The 23,090-nt window shown below is 42.7% G+C and overlaps 1 protein-coding gene across 5 annotated transcripts in view; it reads right to left on the reverse strand.

Moving 5' to 3' along the window:
- Nucleotides 1-1,372: 1,372 nt before the first annotated feature.
- Nucleotides 1,373-23,090, reverse strand: part of CNOT1 (CCR4-NOT transcription complex subunit 1) — a 58,004-nt gene continuing 36,286 nt past the window's right edge. For 3 of the 5 annotated variants that reach the window (XM_084294588.1, XM_084294589.1, XM_084294587.1), the window contains exons 25-49: nucleotides 22,768-22,947; nucleotides 21,637-21,753; nucleotides 21,231-21,341; nucleotides 20,579-20,656; nucleotides 20,061-20,238; nucleotides 19,430-19,560; nucleotides 18,661-18,957; nucleotides 16,425-16,565; nucleotides 16,226-16,330; nucleotides 15,523-15,642; nucleotides 14,756-14,947; nucleotides 12,892-13,034; nucleotides 12,205-12,313; nucleotides 11,936-12,105; nucleotides 10,974-11,226; nucleotides 8,687-8,935; nucleotides 7,909-8,072; nucleotides 7,512-7,629; nucleotides 6,937-7,038; nucleotides 6,478-6,651; nucleotides 5,005-5,154; nucleotides 3,773-3,953; nucleotides 3,259-3,391; nucleotides 3,039-3,173; nucleotides 1,373-2,457 (exon numbers count right to left, since the gene is read on the reverse strand). In XM_084294588.1, the coding sequence (XP_084150714.1) occupies nucleotides 2,379-2,457; nucleotides 3,039-3,173; nucleotides 3,259-3,391; nucleotides 3,773-3,953; nucleotides 5,005-5,154; nucleotides 6,478-6,651; nucleotides 6,937-7,038; nucleotides 7,512-7,629; nucleotides 7,909-8,072; nucleotides 8,687-8,935; nucleotides 10,974-11,226; nucleotides 11,936-12,105; nucleotides 12,205-12,313; nucleotides 12,892-13,034; nucleotides 14,756-14,947; nucleotides 15,523-15,642; nucleotides 16,226-16,330; nucleotides 16,425-16,565; nucleotides 18,661-18,957; nucleotides 19,430-19,560; nucleotides 20,061-20,238; nucleotides 20,579-20,656; nucleotides 21,231-21,341; nucleotides 21,637-21,753; nucleotides 22,768-22,947 (3,810 nt within the window). In that variant the 3' untranslated portion in view covers nucleotides 1,373-2,378. The remainder of the gene's footprint in view (nucleotides 2,458-3,038; nucleotides 3,174-3,258; nucleotides 3,392-3,772; nucleotides 3,954-5,004; nucleotides 5,155-6,477; nucleotides 6,652-6,936; nucleotides 7,039-7,511; nucleotides 7,630-7,908; nucleotides 8,073-8,686; nucleotides 8,936-10,973; nucleotides 11,227-11,935; nucleotides 12,106-12,204; nucleotides 12,314-12,891; nucleotides 13,035-14,755; nucleotides 14,948-15,522; nucleotides 15,643-16,225; nucleotides 16,331-16,424; nucleotides 16,566-18,660; nucleotides 18,958-19,429; nucleotides 19,561-20,060; nucleotides 20,239-20,578; nucleotides 20,657-21,230; nucleotides 21,342-21,636; nucleotides 21,754-22,767; nucleotides 22,948-23,090) is intronic. The other 2 variants (XM_084294591.1, XM_084294590.1) reach the window with 1 other exon arrangement.

The following is a 23,090-nucleotide window of genomic DNA, read 5'->3' on the forward strand; positions in this document are numbered from 1 at the left end:
GACCCAGTGTGCTTCTCCCCACCCCTTTTACAGTGGTACAAGGCAGTGGCTGTTCAAAGTCCCAGGCTTGGCTCTTCACACAGCAGGCTACGCTTCAAACTATGCACACAGTGAACAGAAAGCCTTAAGTTCATCAACGTGAGTACATTCTACCCAGAGTCTCTGCTGGCAAGGACCCCAATAATCTCCGTGGAGTGACACCAGCAGTATTTGACAGTACCAGCTGCAGGATCCTTACCTGGTAAGAGGATATGAGATGTAGTTGCCTCTATCCTACCAGCCTGTAGGTAGGAAATTAACTTCCTGTAATGCAGGTTGGGATCTTGGCCGAGTCCTCTCTACCTTCAACTTTCTTACACCAACCTAGCAGTTCCTAAGGCCGGAAGAGAACTAGCCATGTACAGCAGCATTAGTACAGAACCAGAGAGACCTTTGAGCTTCAGCACAGCCAGTGTTAGGAGCCAGTAGGACAAGCCAAGAAGCTCTGCATACGGTTTTGTGAAGTAGCAGAGAAACCCCACCAAATTGGGGTAAAACTGGTTACTGATAATTCACTGTATTCTAACCAGGAGGGGAGAACAAGCTAGGAGTTTCAATACCGTAAGAAAATGATTCCAACTTTAAAATGTCCAATTTCAGCACAACTGCTGACCTGCCAAACAAAGGCCTGGGAAGTGTAGGAACTGGTAAGCAACTACTCCTTTAAGTTCTTGAGCCACAGTCCACCTGCATGTTTGGCTCCGTGGTCCCTTGGATCTCATTTTCTCTCTGTGCAGCAAAAGCACAGACAGGGAGAATCCCTAAAGCTCAGCAGGGAATCCTGACCTCTCTGCCCATGTAAAGAAGGAAGCAGTGAATCCCTTTTCCTTGTATGGTATAGGCTACAGGGAACATTAGCAGAGCATTAGCAGTGCTAAAGCTACCTATTCTTACAGGTTGAGCTAGCTAACTAGCAAGCTTGCACATATGCCTGCTGAAAGAAGCACCTTATCAGTGAGCAAATAATTAGAAACTAAGCTGGTGTGCTACCTTTGCTCTGCGTCCCTCCACTGCAGTCTCCTTTCCAGCCCAACTTTGTCAGAGATGAACTCATGAACTCACAACTACGGCGTCTCCATCTCCACACAGCTACTGTGCCCTTCCCTTTTGCACTTCAAAACGAGGCCCTATCTATATGCGTAACATTTTCCCTCTCGCCTCAATCCTAGAAGCAAACCCAGTTGCTCTTGCTAGACACTGCCCAAAATACACTGGGAAGTTGCAAATTTTGGATGGGTGGAAACGGACTTTGAAAGACATCATCTGGCCAGGTAGGATGGAACTGGAGAGAATAAGCACAGGGGCACGTGCTGCATGTCATGACTTTAATGTGTAACTACAGTATGCATACATACAAGAAGTGGGAGAACTAAAGCCCAAGAACTAGAAAGGCTACAAAATACAACACATGGACCAATACTTTACAAAACATTCAAAATCCTTACAAAATGGGCTGTATTGGTCCTTTTTTTCTTTGCTTTTGTTTTTTTTTTTTTGCGTGTTTTTTTCTTTTTTTTTAAACAAACTTATACTGTGTGGTCACAGGGTAGGGAAAGGTCTAGATTTATTCCCCCCCCTCCAAAATTTACAAGTGTCAGGAGGAAAAAAAAAAAAAAAAAAAAAAAAAAGCTATAGGCCTGGTCTCTGGTTTCTTTACTAAAAACAGCTGACCCTCTCCCAAAGGGCCTGAGGTGTGTCTTCAACAGAAAGGAGGCGTTCTCTGACTGCCACACCACTTGCTGTCTGTCAGCATTTGATGGGGTGGGGGGGAAAAGAAAAGCTGAACCTCAAATCCCTCCCTCACCCTTCCCCCTAACTCCATAATATTCCCATATTCCAAACGTATCCACCTTTTTTTTGTAAAACAACTTAGTGATTTAAAGGTCCCCCATCCACATAAAGAAAAAATAAGTTACATAATAATATAACTGGCTTTTCAATATTCTTTGGGAGTCTGGGAATGTCAGGACAAGGAGGTCTGCCCCAGACAAGTGCTTGGCATCAGCAGCTGCCCCTTTATTACAAGCTGGACAGGCACCAGTTACCCACCTGCCTTTTACACAATTTGCACAAACCCAAAAGTCCAGACAAATGTTTCTGTTCCTTGTATTTACACTAGTTCAAAATGATATTCACAGCATCTTCTGAATTTTGGCCAAAAGTCAAAAAACTTGTTTCAAACTTTGGAACGTGCCCACACAGACTTTCACCCAGGATCTGTTGCATGTAACCCAATCGAGGGAGCTGGGAAGGTCGGGAAGAGCCTTACGGATTCTTCTGTCGGTCGATGGGACGGGGACCTCCAGGCCGGCACGCTTACCGCACGAGATGCAGCTCACCTAACTGGCACCCGTCCCTTCCATCACTTGCTGGGCCTGCTTCTGCCCCATGCAGCACTGTGCAACCGACTGGAACAACCTGAGCACGGAAGCAGAGCATCGTTAGGTGCCTGAAGGGTATTCGTCCTTGCAATCTGACACGCTGCCACGTCCATCACCATAGGTGCACAAACTCACACTGCATGTGAATTAGCAAGCCCTCAGCTGGGCAAAGAGGGCCAGGATCTGATCTAGAGTGCTGCTACATCACAGAAATGCAATGCTCTCAGCTCAATCCCCATTAGGATACAGAGGAACAGTGTTTGAACAGTGCTGGCATTATAGAGCAGGCTGCTCTGAACCCTCTGTACTGAGGCTGGCGGCAGCCCTGTTCCCAGTTCCACAATCTTTTAAAAGCATCTCCAATATCTCCTCCCTTTGCAACCTAAAAATTCACTGTGGAACAAACATCCATGCACACAGGACAAGAAAACTTAGGCATCTCACAGTAGCCTGCTCTTGACTTCCAGTAATCCCTTTACATTCTGCTCTCAGGTTGTGTTTCCTCCTATTATGGCAGCAAAGGGTGCTTCCACTACAAAGCACCAGAAGCTCAAGGTACAGCTCAGCCCCTGCTTCAGGTATATTGTTCGAGTCGTTTTGTTGTTAAGTTATACTCACTTCTCAATTTCTGGAGCACAGTGAACAAACTCATGGTTCCAGAATTTAAATGCTGGATTTTTTATCAGCTCAATGAAAGTAATAAGGAGACCCCAGGGATGAGGTCTATTTACAATCAGTCGTTCCAAGAGAACCCTAGAATCCAAAAACAAGAACAGTTAGACCAACAAAGAACTGAAATACACAAGGAAGGAAAGCAGGAAGCTGAATTCCCTCTCACCTAGTGATCTGCTCCTGGATAGCCTCAGTGTTGGCCTCTGCAAACAGGTAAAGCATGGTGCAACTGAAGTAGTGGGTGTGACTGTTGGGATATCGCAGCTGGTTGGCGATTGCATTCAAGAAGAGGTACCGACCTGCAGAGGAGGAACAGCAACTATCAGTGGTTTTGCTTACACACCACACACACACTAAAACAACTCATGGGCTTAAGATTAAGGTTTGTGAGCCTGCCCTATACAGGTTCAAGAAACAAGAACAACTAAAGAACCCTATCAACCTGCACTGACGGGGCAGTAAGAATTCCATTCCTCTTCATTAAGCTGTTCTCTCATTCCCTTGCACACTTTCAGCATTTGGTTTTAATATTGCTCTCATATTCAGAGTTCGGTGTTCTAATGTAGCACTACTTACTGTGAATCCACAAGCAGCTATATGAAATCTTCAGCATTTCCCACAGCTCAACCAAGCTGCTGTTAAATTAGAAATGACGTGAACTACAAGTATTCCCAGCTCACCTTCAGTGTCCAGGTCTACAGCCAAATTCTGGAAGATGTCCATGTGCGCTGAGTGGGTAATGGTGCTCATGGACGGTGTGCTGCCTTTGTTGTGGATGTGCGCAATAGCTTGAGTACCTACGTAGAGCACCAGTGCATTAATCAGCTGGATGTTGTAGCGGTTGCCAGGTTCATTTGATACCTAATAGGAAAGATACAAAAAGCATTAACGTTTTATGTTCCTTCAGTAACCCACGGTACAGCATGTACAACAACAGCACCCAGACCATCTTGGTTATACAGAAGACAACACAGTTAGATGCCCACAAATTCAATCTGGCATTTTCCCTTTTGCAATACAGCGGTTATACATTCAAAAGCACCCAAGTGTTGACAGACTTGACATAGAATTTTTGCACTCCCTACTTGAAAGAAAAAGATTGCCTTTACCAAATCTGAATTCACTAGCCGTGCCACAGACTGCCTCAGATACACACTGCTTGTGTGAATTGGAGCAATTTTCTAAGGAAGTCTGACCTCAGTCCTGAATTCTGTTGTAAGCCATACCTCGTGATGTATTAAATGCATGGAGTTGGCTAAAAGCTCTGAGCTGGGCTTCAGCTAATTTGTCTTTTCTACACCCCCAAAGCATTATCATGCAGATCCACAGACTTCAGGAACTAATGACCACTTGGAGTAAGAATTTAATTAGTTTCTAAACCAGACTGCAATTGAGTTAAAGAATGCTGAATATCAGACAATGCCTGTGTAAACAGCGCTGGAATCATGTGATGCAAGCCACAGAATTCTTTATCACTCAGTGGTACGGGACAAAAGCAAGCTTGATACAATCAACTCTGACTACATTCTTCTCTAAGATTTGCGAGGTTGTACACTAGAAGCATGCAGGCAGAAGAGTCAGAGCTTTAGATAACCTCACTATAAGCATTTGGCAGCTCACAGAGATAAAACCAACTTCTCTTAAATTAGATCATTTTAGGGTTCCTAAAGTCAACACTCCTGTTTTCTTAAGTTGCCCTTCGATGAAACTGCTTAACAGACTTAACCCTGCTGGGAGGCTGGGGAAAGAAATACTCAGTGAATGGCATTTTCAGAGGCTTTTCTACTGTTTGGAACACATGCTTGCTACACACCAACATAATCCCTGCAAGGAAGGAAGGTGACTCAGCCAACGAGATCATTTGTCTCACACTACTCATTAAATCCAGCATCCTCAGAACCGAGCCACTCACTTGTAAGTTGCTGCGCAAGTCAGACAGAAAAGTAACTGGAGAACGGGTTTTGAGATAGGAATCCAAGTCTTTCTTGAACTGTGGTGGCATCACTCCAGTGAAATTGGTGAGTATTCGTGGAGCAATATTAATTTCACTTAACATGTCCACCTGTTAAGAGAAAAGCCAGTCAGCTAAAGCATAAACAATTTGTAAAGGAACAAATTACAACAACACGTAAGTGCTATTACATCAGCTACTGCTGGTGATAGCTTTTTCCTATGAGCAGGAGCTTTAGATAACCTCACTATAAGCAAACTTAAAAGGTGACTGTCTGGGAAGAGAGAGTGGAAGACAGAAGAATTCAAGCGGGAAGGCCACGGGGGAGTTCAGTCACTGCCTTTCAAGTCTCCCTCATCTACACTCAAGACGGTTTGGTAGTTGAAAAAAGTACAAAACATCCCTGTCGGTCAAGAATAGCCGCCTTCAGTCTCAGCAAGAGCTAGCTGAAAGAGTGTTGCCACTTTGCTCCCATTAGTCTGCATCACTCAAAGACAAAAAACAGGGCAATTTCAAAGCAGTGTGAGAAAGTTCATGCTGCCACAATCATTCCATGATTAGGACACTGGCGTACGCCCAAACATTTAATTGCATTAACACTTCTCAAAATCTCTCCTCATTATGCAAGAGGCTTGCTTCAGAACAGTGTTTTATCTCATTATTTTAAGATATGACAGCATCTGTTTCTCATTAAAAAGTACTTCTGATTAGTGCTTGGACACAGTAACTCTTTAACAATTGCTGAACTGAACTACAGCCCGCCCACATCCTGCAGAGCACGAACTGTTCAACACGTGCTGAACAGAACTGAGACAAGAACTATTAGCTGGACTTTCAAACCAAACTGCAAAGACTGCTTAAGTAGTCTGTTTTCCAGTGACAAATGAGATAGTGAAATGATAAAGATGCCCTAGCTCCAAGACCACATGCCAAGTCAAACCGAGGGGCATGGAGTCAGTCTCCCTTTGCAAAAGGAAAAGCCCCCCCATCTTCCATACAAAAGCTTGGATCTCATTGATACACTTCTTGGGTCACACAAGCCTCAGCACCCTGTCCTTACAGGCCGAATCTGCACAGATTTTGCAGAAAAGTTAAATATCTTCTGTTACTAGTGAAGTCAAGCCAGCGGAGGGAGGCTTTATGCTTCCAACTGCAACAAGTTTCGTACCACTGTTCTACAGGATGAGGACTGCATCCGCCTCTGCATGGAAACTGTCAAACATTGAGCATTACAAACATAACTGAATCCTACGTGCTTTAAAAAAATGCATTTCTGCCAGCTGCTATGTGGCTTACATTGCGAATGGCTGCATTAATTCAAGTATCAGTTAAACTGTTAAAAGAAGTGTTCACAGCCTGTTCCAAAATAACTGGATAAAAAGAATTTGGAGCATAAAAGTTTCCCGTTACTAACCTCAAGAAAATAAATCCTACCTTTAGATTGGGGGTGAAAGGGTCTGGAAGCCTCATGTTCCGTGGGAAGGCACTCAGGATCAGATTCCTTAGCTGAATACAGTTGGGTGGGATCACATCACAGAACCCATAGTGGTAGTCACAAAGAAATTCTGGGAAATCATGCAACAAGACCAGCAACACACGCAGAGTGCCCTGCAAAACCAAATAGAGTGGCTATAAAAGAGGTTCCTAATTGTTGAAACCTGCCCAAGAGCTTGCAAAATCATCTGTGTCATACAGTTAACATTAACAGAAAGACACCAATCTAGGCAGGTAGCCTGTTTCTGTCTCATGACAGATCTGTATTTAACTAAGAAATATTCCGTGAAAGAACAGTAAATGCTATTTTGCTACCAGAGTATGTTTTCCATTCCAATTCAACTCTGTTTTCAGGCTTTGGTTGGAAATAGCATCTATTAGCTGATATATATTTTTTACCTTGTAAAGAATTTGCATAGGTTTGGTGAGTTCCACGTTTCTGAGGAAAGGAGCCAAGTACTTGAAAAGATCGATCAGTAACTGGGCATACATAGGCCAACCCTGTCAAGAAAAAAAACAGCAGATAGTAAACGTGCAACAAAGAACAGCCATTTTTAAGTTCAAAGCCATAATTAGGTTGGTGTTCATATCAGCCTGGACCCCAAGTTAAGTCCTACTGCTAGTTCTATCAGTGACAGCAGCACCGCTCATTTCAAGGAGCTCAGCTGCACGCGACATGCTATGGGTGCTTCCCAAACACTCAACACACCATACTGAGATGACAGTATGAAGTCTAGACTACAGAGCTCTTCCAGACCTGGCAGTCATGTTTATTAAATTCCAATCACCCTCTACTCAATACTTTACTGACATACAGCCTCTCCTCCATGCAGTTAGGTTACTATGAATATGGAAGACAACACAAACAGAACAGCCATGCTAGTGCACTTCAAGAGATGTGAAACAGCATCACACCAGATAGGCATCCTTCTGCGTGAGCTTTTTAATTCAGAAAAGATAAATTGCAGCCACACCTTCTGCTGTGGTGTATGTGCCAGCATTCTTGCAATAAATATCCGGTGGGAGATCAGTTCCAGCCAGGCATAAACAAAACCTGGAGCTTTTGTAGGCCTCAGGATGTGAAATGTGTTACTGAAAGAAAAGTTAGAGCAGGTTAGAAGTGCACAGCAATAAGATTGCTTTTCATAACATTGAGAGAAAACAAACACAGCCCTAAAAGCAAGGCATTTTAGCATCTTGGTTTTACCAGTGATTTTCCTTAAAAACAAGCAAGTGGACAGTCTATAGGAGAACCAGTTATTCTGAATGTGATTAAGCCACCACAAAGGAACAGTCAAGATCAGCCTTCAGGTGAAAAATCTTGACCCTACCCGGAAAAGATGAGCACTGTGGCCACTCTCAAATACGTACCAGAAAGCTGTGAGTGTCTGGAAGTTGATGGTTTCCAGCACATGCTCAGGAGCATTTAATTCCAACAGCAACATGATGAAGATGCGATGGTAAGGAAGCTGCTGAAACTCACTCTGCCGAACATCGTGGTCTTGCAGAAGAACTCCCACCACAATACCAAGGACCTGAAGAGATCGACATATTTCAGTGGCAATGGCAAGAATTACTTTTTGGGTCATGTCACACAAACGCGTTAACCATCAGAAGAAATCAGCTCTAATAAAAAGCAAAAATTCCAGTTCCAAGTTAATACTACAGTCCATATCAGCAGTCCCCAAGCACTACACGTTGCTGTTGTGTAGATCACAACAGTTGACTGAGCACTGTTGAAAGGTCTTTGCTACCTATGACCACCTAGCTATAAGCCAAATAGTGTAGAAGTATATAGGGAAGGCCCTCAAAAATAAAAAAACAAAAAAAAGGCAGGACCCAGGAAATTACCAACATCAAACCACAGTTCCTAATGGCTCAGAACATCAGCTCAAGACCTAGTAGCTGACTTTTCCATTTCAAGGTACAAAGGTGACTTTCAGGTTTGATAGAAATCTTTGTGAATGAGAAAGCAACTTGGCATCCTGATATTCCACCCCATTTATCAGTTCAATGACCAACACATTCAAGCATTCAAGTCCTCATCTGGTATTTTATCAGTAGCCCACGTTAAGTCTACGCTTCACATCAGCAAAGGCAAACACCATTATGCACTTTAACTGCAAGGACAACAAAAACGGTTCACAACCTTGTTCAGGAGGTTGATCTTTGTAACAGTGTTGGTTGCCTCTCCAGAGTGTTTCACCAGCAGTGCAATAAGTCGCACAAAGGCATCCAGATTGTGGTAGCACTTGGCTCGAATCATAGTGGGGTTGGCAGCAGGGTTGTGCTGTTGCTCAGCCTGAGCACGATAGCTGATTTCAACACACATTTCGGTGCAAAGACGGAAAAAGCGGGTGATCAGGTCATCCGTTTTCAGGATTCCTTGCTGGTGCATCTATCAGGGAAAGGAAAAACCCTCAGAACCATAAATGCAACAAGTTCATTTTACAAATTATTTCAAACAACAAATGCTTTACATGGTATCCACCTTACCTGGAGAATTAATTTTTACCATGCTCTCATGTGCTAAGTAGCAAGCCATCTCCACTACTCTTCCCTAAGCTGAAAGTTTTCAACACAACTTGGTGGTGGCACCACAATTCTAGCACATTTACTCCCAAATAATCTTTTGATCCTAAATCTTTTCCCTCAACAGCAGAGCTGAGAAGCCTGCTTCAGTATCAGTTCTGCTACCAGCACTCAACCTTGCACAAAGCAGGTAAGAGGCAGCAGCAGTTTGGTCGGCCAGGCCTCGAGGAGCCCACACAGAGGTAACAAGCTGTGGGAAGGGCAGAGTTCAGCTAGCTGCTCAGTAAGCATCATGCTGTCACGTAGCAACACTCTGGAGGAGCTAACTGCATCTGGATAATAAGCTTTCTTTACAGGAACATAACATGAAGAGAATGGCTGGGTATGGTGGCTTTTTTTTTTTTGGCCCTTTTTCAGGGATTGTTTTTTAATACTACACATCAAAAGAGACCTGTTACCCACAGCATTAAAGCCATCAAAATTAAACCAAAACTGAACTACAGGAAGCCTCCGGGTTTTGTGTAAAGCATCTCGCTTCCGAACTCCTACTGCACAAACATGAAGCTATATGAACAGCACAATCACTGACTCAGAGAACTTCTAATATTTCTGGGGAGCCTTTTTTTTTTTATATATTATTAATAAAAGGCAATTCATGTATTTGCCTTGAAAGCTGTATGCGCCTTCTTGCTCTAAGAGCTAACAGAAAGAAAGCAATCTGGCTCCTCTAAGAGGTGTTAAGTCATTTAATGTCCAGTAATAAAAACTTTGTTTAATGCAATTATTATAAAACACTTCTTTAAAACCCACATCTGTCACCTGCAAGGAAAAAAATTATAAATACTGCAGTTTCATATATTTTGGTTAAACTTACAGAAGGTAAGCACACATGGCAAAAGAGTGAAGCAGGGCAAAAGCGCACTGAGTATTACGACTATACTATATTGAAGTATAGTTTGAGCATACTTCATGGTACAAAAACAGGTCGAAATGAAATGGGACCTGGGACCTAACAGAGGAAAAAATTTAAGAAGCCAGTAATAACACAGGATCCATTAAAACATTTAGAAAAGACTATGCAGGAGGAATCAGACCAACACAAGGAAACTAAGCAAAAAAAAAAAAAAAAACAATCATTGCATCAGTCAAGATCTTTATGCATACTACATAGCTTGAACTGCTTTTGATTGTTGGCAAAATCTGGCATGTCCGTGGTAGTAGCACCAAAATTTAAAACAGAACCAAATAAAAATAGAACAAAATGGGTGCTTCCTTGCAGCTGCAATCAAGGAGCTGCTAGGAACATGTTTTTGGGAAGATGACTGAAGGTAGTTTGTTACCCCACGTGCTGGGTTACTGAGTGCATCTCTTCTCAGTCACACCTGGATGGTAGGTGTGTGCTGTTCTGTTAAGATGCTCTGGAGCAAAAATGCTGGAGGGGCTGGCTGTTTAAATTTAGGTGCCACTCCAGCTAATGATTTTTCAAGTTTCTCCTCTCCAATGACTCCAGTTAGATAAAGGATTCCCCTTGTTCACATGGGCTGAAACAACTCACTTGCATCTCTACTAGTGATTTACGTCTGTAGGCCATCAAGAGCTTTTATTCTTACTTATAAGGAGCAACATTAGACAAGCTTCATTACACAGAGCATGTAAGAACTGCTGCCAACAGCTACCTCACTTGAATTCTTTATCCTACATGACTTATCCCAGTATTTATGGTTTGAACTGACAGCTTGTTGCCAGAGTACCTAAAGAAGAACCTTATCTGCTGAAGGGTTTCTACAGAACTTCAAAGGAAGACAGAACTTTGATAGTCAGTTTCAAAAGGATGTCTAGCATTGGTTATTACACTGCTTTAGAACGGAGGGCATCACACCCTACTTATGTTGAATAAAAAGCACCTTTCTTTCCAAAAGCTCTACCTGTCCAACAAACGCAGAGAACGCTTTGGTACTGTCGCGGCCCGCTGCAGCCGAATGGTAGAGGTTCACCCACTCCCTCAGCAGGTATTCTGCCTTCTCCCTCAGACCTGGTGGATCATCATACTCAGAGGCTTGGGAAATTCCAGAATGCATCATGAAATTGGGACCTCCGTGAGCACGGTCAATCATGGCTTCATAATTTGATCGGACCACTTCCATCAGCTGGGGTAATCTAATGCAACAGATCAGAGCAAGAGCTGGGTTAAAATTCTTTCTCCCTGTCCTGAGAGGGTACAAGAACAGAAAGCTCAATCAAGTATGTTTAAATGAAAGCAAATTTCACAAACACAGCGCATTTTTTTTTTTTTTTGATCTTCCAGTCCTCACTGGAACAGTAGACTATGTCCTGAAAGCAGACATTTATGAGGAAAGACAAAACACTGAAATCACGCAAGCTCTGAAAAAAAGCAATACACTGGAGTTGTGTTTCCATATCCTATGTGGAACATTTGTCATGTGAGATCAGTGGATGTTTCCTTTGTAGGCTCTGACTGAAGAAACCAAAAAGGTTATCCAATTTGATGAATTGCTTGTGATAAACAAAGAAATTAAAAATTTTAAAAGATAACACAATATTGCCTGAATTTGAAATAAAGCAGGAATTCAAGCAAGTTTCTCACAGTACCACGGTACTTTGGAGCACAGTGCACAGAAATTTTCCTGTGCAAGCATTCAGCAGCCTCTATTTTGACCAAAAATCTGAGCAATTACGTTAGCATGTCATTAGAACAACAAAACCATTTCAGCTAACACTAGACTGCAGCCACAGAGGAAGTTTAAAGCTGTATGATTTAGTGATACAAGACATTATCTAGATAACATTTCAAACCATAAGTGAGCATACAAGATAAGTAATATACTGCACAGTATTTCAATCTCACCCTTCTGGGGCGTTTCCTCTGGAATGAGCGTTAATCCTCATAAGTGTCTCGATCGTGTGGAACAGGTCTGCCTCTGTAACATGCGCGACACTTCTCTCGTCCACCAACAGGATCTTTACCAACTGCATGGCGAATGCCACAGCCATGTAGTTCAAGCCGTTCTCCATTGACTGCCAGAAAGAAAAAGGCATTAAGGCTGAAGTTCAACCACAAGTCTTAGGAAGAAGTGGCTGTAACTCTTCCCCTCCAAGAATGCATGTTCTCTTTACCTGAGCCAAGTGAAGATCGTACTGCTGCATGTTAACAAGGTGATTGCGGATTAGCAGCTCCACAGCTTCCACGTTGTACTTGTACTCATCCCTGCATTCAATCAGGCACCTGGAAGAATTTGACTTCTTTTCACAAGTGTACTCAAACTACAGAGTTTAAGTGAAGCAACACAAATCTAACACTAGAGAATCTCCACAATCCACTACTTAGCTCCAAAAGAAGCCTCTTCTGGAGGATTATTTAATGTAACATTTCAGTTCAGGAACAGTCGAGTCTCAAGCACTTGCTGCCCTGCACTACTGGCCAGAACAGCCCTCCCAGAGCTTCAGTCTATTCAGTATAAGAAGCTTTTCTTCTGAGCACAAAGTGGCATAGCTTCTAAAGCACTAGTGCTTCTGCTGCGGGCATACACCATTGTCATCTAGTTTGTGACTGCACGTAGAGAGGTTCTGTATAAATGAGGAAAAAACAGAGCACCTCCAATGCTTCACCCTATGAAAGAATCCTGCCATGTTCTAGGAGGAAGCTGCATTAACAAGACATCTCATTACTTTTAACGTTAAAAAGATTACTTTTCTGTCCGAGCTGCATCAGTGCAAAATATTAACAAGTGATTCAAAAATAATACAGTAACTCCCAAAAGATGAGGAAAGCTGCATCCATCCTCATGTTGTCTCATAACTGACCTAGTAATCTGTTTATTACACCACGGAGATCCATATGCACGACCGTCCTGCAGAGCCTTCAGCACAAGCAGATGACACTCACGGTAGCGCAGCAGGAGGTCAGCATCTGCCCCACTGGTGGCATCCAGTAAGCCCTCTACAGCCTAGAACAGATGCAACCTGTTAGCAGAGGAAAAACCAAGTCCGCTTCCAAATCTTACACAAACCAGATCAGCAGCACCTACCCCCAGAAGATTCGGCAGTTACATAAAAAGCTACAGTTTAGTCATTGCACTGACCCTGCTAATAAAACTGAGATTTTACCAGCTGTTGTGGCATCTCCACGTTCCCTGTACATGGCTGTCCTACCACAAACAAGCCCACGGTCTCACTATGGCCCACTGGCTTTATATACGCACTCAAGCAGTATGAAAAACCGCATCAGTTTGTGCTGCAGCTTCTGCGAGTCAAAGTCAAAGCTGTTCTACACATGGCTCATGGAAAGCCACATGAAAGAGGACACGCAGAACTTGACAGAGGACTCCTTCCAGATTCTTTAGACAAAGAGCTGCAGTGCTCTGATGCACCTGTGGTAATCTATATGAAATGGAAGTCCTTTACAGGGGAAAGCAAATTCATCTCTGTCCAAGTCTTAGTGTTGGTACCTATTTGAAGGATTTAGTCCCGACTAAGTCAGGAATACAGAGCTTCCACTGAAATGGTTTCCAGCTTCCAGTTACTTTTATTTTGCCACTGCTCTTGGATCCTCATGCAGACGGCTCATTGTCTTTCTACTGTTCTCAAACAGATCTTCCTCTGCATCTGTCACTGTGTTCTGCACTAGTTACTACACAGACTTTGGTGCCAGTTCATGTCACAGAGCTCACTGCAACGCTCCCCAGCTGGTAGTTTACTAGCTCTGGCTGGGACGGAGTTAGTTTTCTTCAGAGCAGCCCGTATGGTGCTGTGTTTTGGATTTGTTGCTGAAACAGTGTTGACAACAACGTTTTGGCAGTTGCTGAACAGTCTGTGCAGAGCACCACGGCTTTCTCTTTCCCACTCTGCACCCCCCAGAGTGAGTAGGCTGGGAGTGCGCAAGAGACTGGAAAGGTACACAGCCAGCAGAGCTGGCATCAACTGACCAGAGGAATATTCCATGATGTATGACATCATGCTCTAAAATAAAAGCTTAGGGAAAGGATGATTAGGGGGAGACATTCACGGTTATGATGTTTGTCTTCCCAAGCAAGCAGTACGCTCACTGAGGCCCTGCTTTCCAGGAAGTGGCTAACCATCTGCGTGCTGATGGGACGAAGAGATTTATTTTTTTTTGCTTTGTTTGTGCACACAGCTTTTGCTTTCCCTATTAAGCCATCATTAACTCAGTGCACAAGTCATTTTGCTTTCCCTTTATTTTTTCCCTGTCCCACAAAAGTGGAGTGAGTGAGCAGCTAGATGAGCACGTACTTAGTTACTGCAAAATACAAAGCAGAAGTGCACTGCTATAAAACCAGTACAACGTTCAATACAAGGTAGTTCAAGTAGCAATTCGAGTGTCTTATTAGACTCCGTCCTGAAATCAGAAACTATTCTTGACTGTAACAGCTCTCTACTTGCTGCATCTGGGCAAAACTCCCCTAAATCTCAGGATACTGTACCCACTTCTTCCTGCAGCACCTTGGCCAGAACACGTATTGTACCAAGAGAACAACCCAGCCCTCCTCCAGCTTTATTCACTGAATTTCCGAAGAGGGAGGTTGTTTAGTACCATTCACCAAGCAAGCTCCGCAGGATGCATGAGGATACGCAGTCACCACAAGTCAATCTACAACCAGTGAGCAATAAACCTGAGGTGAGCTGTAACAGGACAATTGTTAACACTCACCTTCTGCAGCAGCCCAAGCGCAGCGATAGCATCACGGGAGTTACGAGCCACTACTACGGCCTCCAAGAGGCTGCGCAGTGCTTGAGCCTGAGGATTCATGGCCAGGGTATGTGGAATGGACTGCAGGTGTTGCTCCAGTTCTGTCATACACTTGTCATAGATTTGTGCCACATCGTCTGTAGCCCAAGCTTGCTGCTTAAGAGAAGGTGGGAATGAGTGATTTTCACAAGGACCGTATTTTGAAACAAACACTGCTCTTCTCTTCTGTTTCAGAAATCATAGTGCCCAGAATGTAGTTTTCTACAGTAATATGGTTGGTTATGCTGGCATTTTAAACACACAAACATGGGTAAATTGAGCTGTAGAAATAACTAGGAAACAATTTTAGCAGTACTTGTAATCTCAAAATCAGTGCTTGCCATACATGACCTTCCCCAAAAGTAACCTGAACTCCGAACAACACTTTTCACTATTTAAAACCAGAAATAATATTACTAAGTTGAAGATGATGTTGCAGTCTATGTTAGAAAAACAGTAACAAATATGGTGTCCCAATCTATGTTACAAAAAAAACCAACAATAACTAAGACTGGGTGTAAGAACAGCTTTACATTGCCATTGGTTTAACTTTAAAACGAACAAACCTTTCAACCAGTATTCCCAAGCAATACAAATGCCCGATTTTTACTAGCCTTCCATCAAAGGACACAAGTTCTGCAGCGTTCACCAAAAGGGCCATGGTACTCAACCTAATTAGAAATCTCTACCTTCATAGGCTGAGCCAAGAATCCCGTAGGCTGAGTTAAGTCATTGGTAGGCAAGAAGCCAGGGACATTGCGTGCAAACTCTTCGTAAACAGCCAGCTGTTTTGGGTCCACACCTCCAACCTTTGCAATAAAAAGAAAAGGCATTAATCTCACTGCTAAGCACCGTAACAGTAAGGAACAAGGGCTACTTGTTTGTGTAACAGGTAGCTGCTCTGACACATTCATAAATAGAGTGACCTAGACATCAGGAAGTAAGGTTCTGCTGCCCTGCACGGAGGCCATATCCCTCCTGGCACACCACCTAACCAGAGGATTTTCTTTGACAACTGCAACTCATTCCCAGAAACAGAAAGAACTGAATACTGGCCTCACGCTTCTCAGAAGCATAAGAGAAATGCTCTGAAAGCACAAAGTATGCCCTTTAAAAGGAAGGAAGTATATAGGAGACAACAAAACAGACCAGTGATCTTTAAAATGTAAGGAACAGCAGAGTGGGAAAGATTTAACTTCCTCAGGGAATTGAGGAAGAAGATATGAACACTTATTCTGGAACAGTGTATGAATGTGTTTCCGTTACTAATCAAGCTAACAGCAGCTCCGCTCTTAGACCATGCAGAATTGCTCGGCTGAAGCTGCATCAACCATTCTTCGTTATCAGGAGAGGAAGAGCAGCATCGGCAGGTGGCTCAGTTAATATCCTCACCTTTAACCTGATCTGTTCTGGCATCCGTTCAGCTTGGTAAGTTAACACAACAGGATCACAGTACCGACGACCCTCTTGTCTAGCATGTTTTCTGAGCTCAAATTCCTGGGGAAGAAAGCCAAACACTGGATTTGAGACACAGTCTGGATGCATACGAACACGTATAAAAACCTTTCAAAGGCAGCACTCCCATACTTACAGTTGCTAGCCTCTTGTCCATTTCAGGGCCTGCCTTTTCCACAGCTGTCTTCTGGATAAAGCAGCACGCTAGCTCGCAGTTATCCTGTGCTAGCTGGGCAGCTGCTTGCTCCATCATGTCCCTCTGTTGTGGGGAGGCTGCCTATTGAAAAGCAGGACAATCAGTGAAAGCTGTACATTTTCACTGTACGTAGCCAGTCACAAAATCTGCACCACTGCACATACAGAATGCCAGCACAAAGAAGAAATGCTCCTAAGAAGAAATGCTCTTAGAAATGTGCTGTCTTGGCACAGAATACTCAATAATAAATTTGTTTTTGCATAGCTTTGAATAAAACATGTAGGCAAGAAGACAGTGAAGACGTTCAACAAGGAACAAAACAGCAGGAGGTTCCCCTTCCTTCCCACCAGCCTACCTCCAGAGTCTGACTGAAGCTCCTACAACAGATCCTAATACAGGAAGAGAAACCCTTGCACCAAGGCCTAAAGGTTTTTCCACCTCCGAGGTTGTAATCAGAAGATATAAGGGTGCCTCAACGCAAAACAGTAATCCCAAGCATTTTTTCAGTGGGTTCCCTTTCTGATATTTTTCATTTCCCCGGGAGTCTGCTTTATGTGAAAACTGAACAGATGGACTTCTTTTCCAGGGTGCAAAGCAGCAACTTCCATTGGAATACACGTATAAATGCACTCTCCAATCTCCTTGGATTTCCTTTCCCATTAAGACCTACCTTACTTCATTAATTTCTGAAAACTACACCGTTTCCTTCAAATAAAAGGAGTCCTTGCCTCATTAACGCACTGCGTGCGGTAAGCTAGATGTGAATTTTTAAGATGCCTTGTACAGCATTTCTGCAACACAGTGTGCTGTGTAATAATGTCATAAGAAAGCTTCCTTGGATTACAGCTGGACCTGTATCAATACCATACATCTTTAAGGGACTATTACATTGCTACGTTTTCATAATTCACTACATCTTGCAAGCATACAATACCCTACAAACCACATACAAAACCACCGTAGCATTTCTCCAATTGCCTCCCTGTCTGAACTGTGGTCAGATCTGATGAATCTGAACCAAAATATTTATGCCCCTCTTAACAGAGGTTCTTTTTCTTATGGTTATTTGCTTGACAGCCAAACTCTGATTAATTAATGAAGGTGCTAACAGCAGCCCCTGGCTCAGCTCTCACATTAAAGCAGACCTATCCCAACCTTAATTTGTGTTTAATATTGATAGCTTGGGTCATGAACTTGTCATACGGCTGTGCTACATCATCCATAGCCCAAGCTTGATGCTTAAGAGGACACAACCAGCTCTTGATCTCACCAGTCAGGTTGCTTAATGCTCTGAATATGAAGGGTCAACAGGGTTTGAGGCAGACTATCCATCCCATACGTATAAATGCTCTGTACGCCCTTCAGACCTTTAACTGGCTCAAGAGGGCAGGTTTTATCATGCAAGTGAGCAATTCCATTGCAAAAGGACCTTCCCACTTTCGTTCCCCATGAAATGGGCAATAGTGACACACCCTTAAGAGGTAGGCAGTCCTTCAGCTTCTTTTTAATCCCTGAAAGCATAGTGAAGTCTTGATCTTTCCAAGATATTCTGCTGTGTCTGTTGTGACACTGATTGCAAGCATAAGTCTTCTGGGTTCTGACCAGCAGTTCATGAATCATATTCCATTTCGCCAGGAGTGGAAAGTTACCTCTTTGACTCCAACTTTTCTTGTTTGCCAAAAGACTTGAAAATGTCCTCTAAAAATGCTAGCTGTTGAGGACAATCTTAACTACTAATCTGCTAACAGCAGAACTGAGTGAAATCTACCTGAAGCAGACAAGCGTACTGAGACAACCCATCACCAGAAAGGCCCAGAATCAACTCAATCCTCCCCATTCTAGCTTTTCTATCTCAAAAGCCATGGGAAGATAAGCACTTCAAAGCTTCCATGATGTGATCAAACTCAACAGCACATGTGAACAGCTCAGGGAGCTCGCAGGCGATGTTATGATGCCCACCTTTCAGGTTGAAGACTACACCACACGAGCTGTAAGCAGTTTTGCCCATTGTAATTCCTCAAGTCATGAGACTTGTCTGCTAAATTAATCTCCACACTAGTTAAGCCATGTAATGTTAATGAAGAAATCTACGCTTAAGAGGACTGATTTGCTAATGCTGTGTGTCTACACTTCCTGTGAGGTTGGAAATAAGCTTCTGACACAACGTGACTCTTACCCTCAGCGCAGTAGCAAAGCTGTTCTTCAGGTTGGTAGCTATGCTCATGAGCAAAGGTTCCCTGCAGGTAATCATGGCCATCCCGGCAGTCAGGTTCCGCATCATATGGTGTGCGGCCACACGCATCCGCGACTCCTCCGAATCCAGCGCGAAGTCCTTCCTGACTATCTGTTCGCACGTCGTCATGGCAATCTTGATGGACCGATCGACCACGGGATGGACGAGCTCTTGCACTGCTCGCTCAATCGCCTGCCGCACGCACTGCTTCAGCTGGGGGTGGGCCTGGAACAGCGGGATCTGGAGGAGGGTTAGGAATGTTACGTTAGAAGAGTACACCAGAATATCATCTACTCTAGATAGTCACATTTTTCAAACCATTTTTAACTATACTGTCACAGATCACATACAGTGTGGCACTTGTGTTCCACTTGCAGTTATTACAAAATCTATTTGATAATTCCGAAACTGCAACGCTTGCCACGCTTTCTTCCAAAGCTGCAGCTGAACACTGACTGGTAAAAAAAGACCAAGGAAGCTCTCCTTAAGCTGAAGTCCTGTGAGTAACTACCCCAACTCACATTTATTGCTAGAATTAAATTAGGAATTAACATATGTCACAGTGAAACTTGAGAATCTAGTAACTAATAGTTAATACTAATAACTTCCCAAATTTTCCATCTGGTTATTTGTTAGCGTTCATCCTCCTCATTACTTCTGAGAAGCAATACTCTACAAAATTGTTTGAACTTCTACCAGCTCTAACACTTACCGTAGGATTTAAGGTAATGTGTGGAGCCAACCCTCCTAAAGAATAAACGTTGATGTCATGGTAACTGTACTGGGGCTGTGGAGGAACCGTGGCTGTACAAGTGGTGCTGGTAGCTGGAGTTGTAGAAGCAGCTATAGAACACAAAAATGTTTATATTGAAGCATTACTGAGAGTGGTTATAGTGGAAGCATATACCTCTAATTTAAATCAGAAACTGATTAAGAAACAAAAGTTTGCAGTTTATTCATGAAGCCTCCTAAAGGTAACTTTTTTTCCCATTTCTGCAATGAGTAGTACCAAACTAACTTCAGTACATCTTAGCAGAGCTGCTTTATACAGCGTAGTTTAAACTCTGCTATCTCATTCACAGATCTCCCTGCTTCCGGTCCCTTCTGAAGGACAGTTACACACAGCACATGCAAAATTAGTCCTCAGGATGGCTTCTATTCCTTTCCCACCTCCAAGTTCTTTCTGTATGCCTGCATCTATTACAGGAACATTCAAGTGTTCTTAAGCACTCAGCAATATTACGACAGGGTACATGGCTTCACATTCTTCTCTGCAATAGCATAACCTGTGTTTATTAAAACTTGTACAGTGTGGTTCTGAGTTCTACCTGGAATGTACTTACTAGTTGTTGTGATGGGTGGTAGCTCTTCTGGCTGCTTCACATCTTTCTTTGGAGCAGAGAGCTGCTCATCCAGATTTTTCAGGCGATCCTTGTCTTTCAGGAGACTTCCAGGTTTCAACTCATTGATGTCTAATGCAAGATTCTTGCAGAGCACTTCAATCTCAAACTTTAGATTCAACTGTACAACAAATCTAGTTTAGGTTATGTCACAAGGAAACAACCCTGAAATATTTATTGGCAGCTCAACTACCAAGTTTCCCAGCCTAACCCACTGATCTCCCCACCCCATTTTTTTCTTTTTTAAAGACTTGGATAGTGACTGAGGATTAAACAGGCATCTTGCACATGCACACTAGCCTCACAGTAGTAGAGTTTCATCCAAGTTCTACTAAGTTAGTAATGCCCAGCTTTCCCCACACTAAAGCAAGAAGTGAAATTTGGTCCCACACAGAATCTATCTTTACTGCTATGTCAGGGAAACCTCATGCTCAGTAGGTATAGAAAAGAAAGATGTTTACTTTTAGGTCATGTTCTTGATGTAGCTCAGCTAAAACATTCATAATGGCCATCGTCCATGGGTTTGGAGGCCTGAAGACCTGCAAGAGAAAATGGAGCAGCATTACACAAAAATTCTTGAATGGCTTAGTTAATTTCTAACTGGGAATTTTTGAAGCACAGTTATGTGTGTATATTGAAAACTGCAGTTTGTAGAGCTGTAATTAGGGCTGAATTTATAATTCTGAGTGAAACTAGATCAAGAAGCAAGCTGAACACTGAACTGGAAAAACAAAGACTTGGTACTTCTGCAATCAGCTGTTCAGCTAAGCAAAACAGAGAGGAGCTGATCAGGGACAGGAGGGGCATATCAAGTGCAGAGGGAAGTAAACAGATCCTAGAACCCCTCCAATGGCTTCGGCATCCATCCATTTCTCAGTGGAGTTCTGTTTGGGGATACTGCAATTCGGTTCAGCCAACATTTTTTTAACTGCAAAAAGCTGCACAACCCACGTACTTTCTCTCACTTGAGCAGAACTCACACTTCAAGCCCCGATCTCTCTTCTCCCCCTCTATAAAATTTCATTAGCTTTCACTTTGTAAAAATAAAAGTTAATTTCTGAAATGCTTATCTTGCCAGTCAAACAATAACTGTGCCAGCACAAAGTCACTTACCACACTCCTGACACTGGATTCTAAGACTTTGGCAACAAATGGTACTACATAAAGCAATTCCTGCTGTCCCTTAACATATGCTTCCAGTAGCAGCGATTTCACATCCAAATCCTGAAAGATACCATCAACAAGTGATAAGTGGAAGAGGGCAGAAAAAACACCAAGACACCACAAAAATACCACTTACATGCTATTTCCTTACAGGATATAATGGCAAACTTGACTCAAGACAGTCCTTCAATTTTACAGACTGCTAAGGAGCAGTTGTTCTTTTGAACAAAGATTTACATACATGTGTTTTTACATAGAATTACTTCCTTCATCTTGCTGATTTAACTTCCCAAACAGCCTATGCTGCTGCTGCCTAACAACATAACGGTTTGTATCAAGCAAAACAGAAGCTCACCGTGTGCAAGATGGGCTTATTTTTAGCCAGTGTAATCATTCCCAGCCAGTGACCAAGGTTCTTTAACAAGGAACGGTCCGAGAAGTTGGCTGCAGCTTTATCTGATGTCAGTAGCACCTAATGAAAAAAGCAACTCAAGCAATGACTAGAAGATAATCACTCAAGGATAAAATCAAACAGTTGGTCTGACTCAAGACAGAAGTTTTAGAACACAGAGTTCTGAGCTAAACGTTACAGAGATTCTCAAAACCAGCCTTTACTTCAAGGCAGCACCCCATAAATCTGTACTGTAACAACTCCAAAATTCCTTTCTTTCAAGAGGATCAGAAAGGATTACACTTTTCCAGACCTTACAAGTTACTCTTGTCAAGATTGCTATGTCTACTCAGTAAAATGCAATTTGTGCGGGCAATGCTTCTTAACGCTTCATCACAGAGCTGAAGGCTACCATCTGCCTTTCTAGTGAAACAATTTAATTCTTATTTCAAGACTTAAATCATGCCCCAGCATTCTATTGTTAGCTCTGTTCCTTAGCTTCAGAGTAGCATCAGCTGAATAGAAGAAGGCCAGCTACGCTCCAAGAAGCCAGGAGATTCTTTTGCACTACAGCGTAACCCATGGCGGCTGGGAAATTCCACCAACAGGTTTAAAAATAGTGCTTGGTAGACAAACTTGTTTCACTCATCTCTTCTGCGCTATCCCTTCCCTTACCTCCTTACCTTCACATTTTTTTAGTCCTCCAGGGATTTTTATTTGTTACACCCCCGTTTTCTAAAACCTTTATTCACTAAAACGTTTAATCTTTAACCAAAACATCAGAATGTAAACATAAGAGCCACATTCTCCACACAAAAGAATGAAAGCACAAGCAAATTTTCCCTGTTATAATTTGCAAGCCTTGCATAAATTTAGAATTCCCCCCCCCAAAAAAAAAAAAAAGAATTCAAATGCAGATCTACCCTCTTAATCATTCCTGAACAAAAACAGAACTACCCTAGTAATTACAAAGGTAGCCTGTTAGCTGAAGCACAGATGTTCCACATCTGAAGATAAGACTAATGTTCTAAGGAGAACAGCACACCTCTAAGTCTTGAAATCTACCCAAGGTATTAGAAATCTTGCACTACTCACCTTGATGTTTCTGTAAGTTTCATTCAGAACCATTTTATTAAACTCCGGATTCTTAAGAGTGTCAAGGAAGTTTGAATATAAGCTGTGAAAATTTGGCTCAATACTGACTCTTTTCATCACGAGATACTGCGATACCCAAGGCATGAACTCTTCTTTCACTGTCTCCTTCAGTTCTTCAACCTGTCTCCACAGGAGAGAAAAAGCACACCACAACAGATATGAGAAGAGGACCACAAACTCATGGGGTCCTCTATTGTTTGTTTTTCTTTTAAACAGCTCTGAAATCAGTATTTCATTACCCAAAGATCCGGTCAACCAGTGAG

The sequence above is a fragment of the Netta rufina genome (genome assembly GCF_964035555.1).
Source record: "Netta rufina genome assembly, chromosome: 13".
In the NCBI taxonomy this organism is placed as follows: domain Eukaryota; kingdom Metazoa; phylum Chordata; class Aves; order Anseriformes; family Anatidae; genus Netta; species Netta rufina.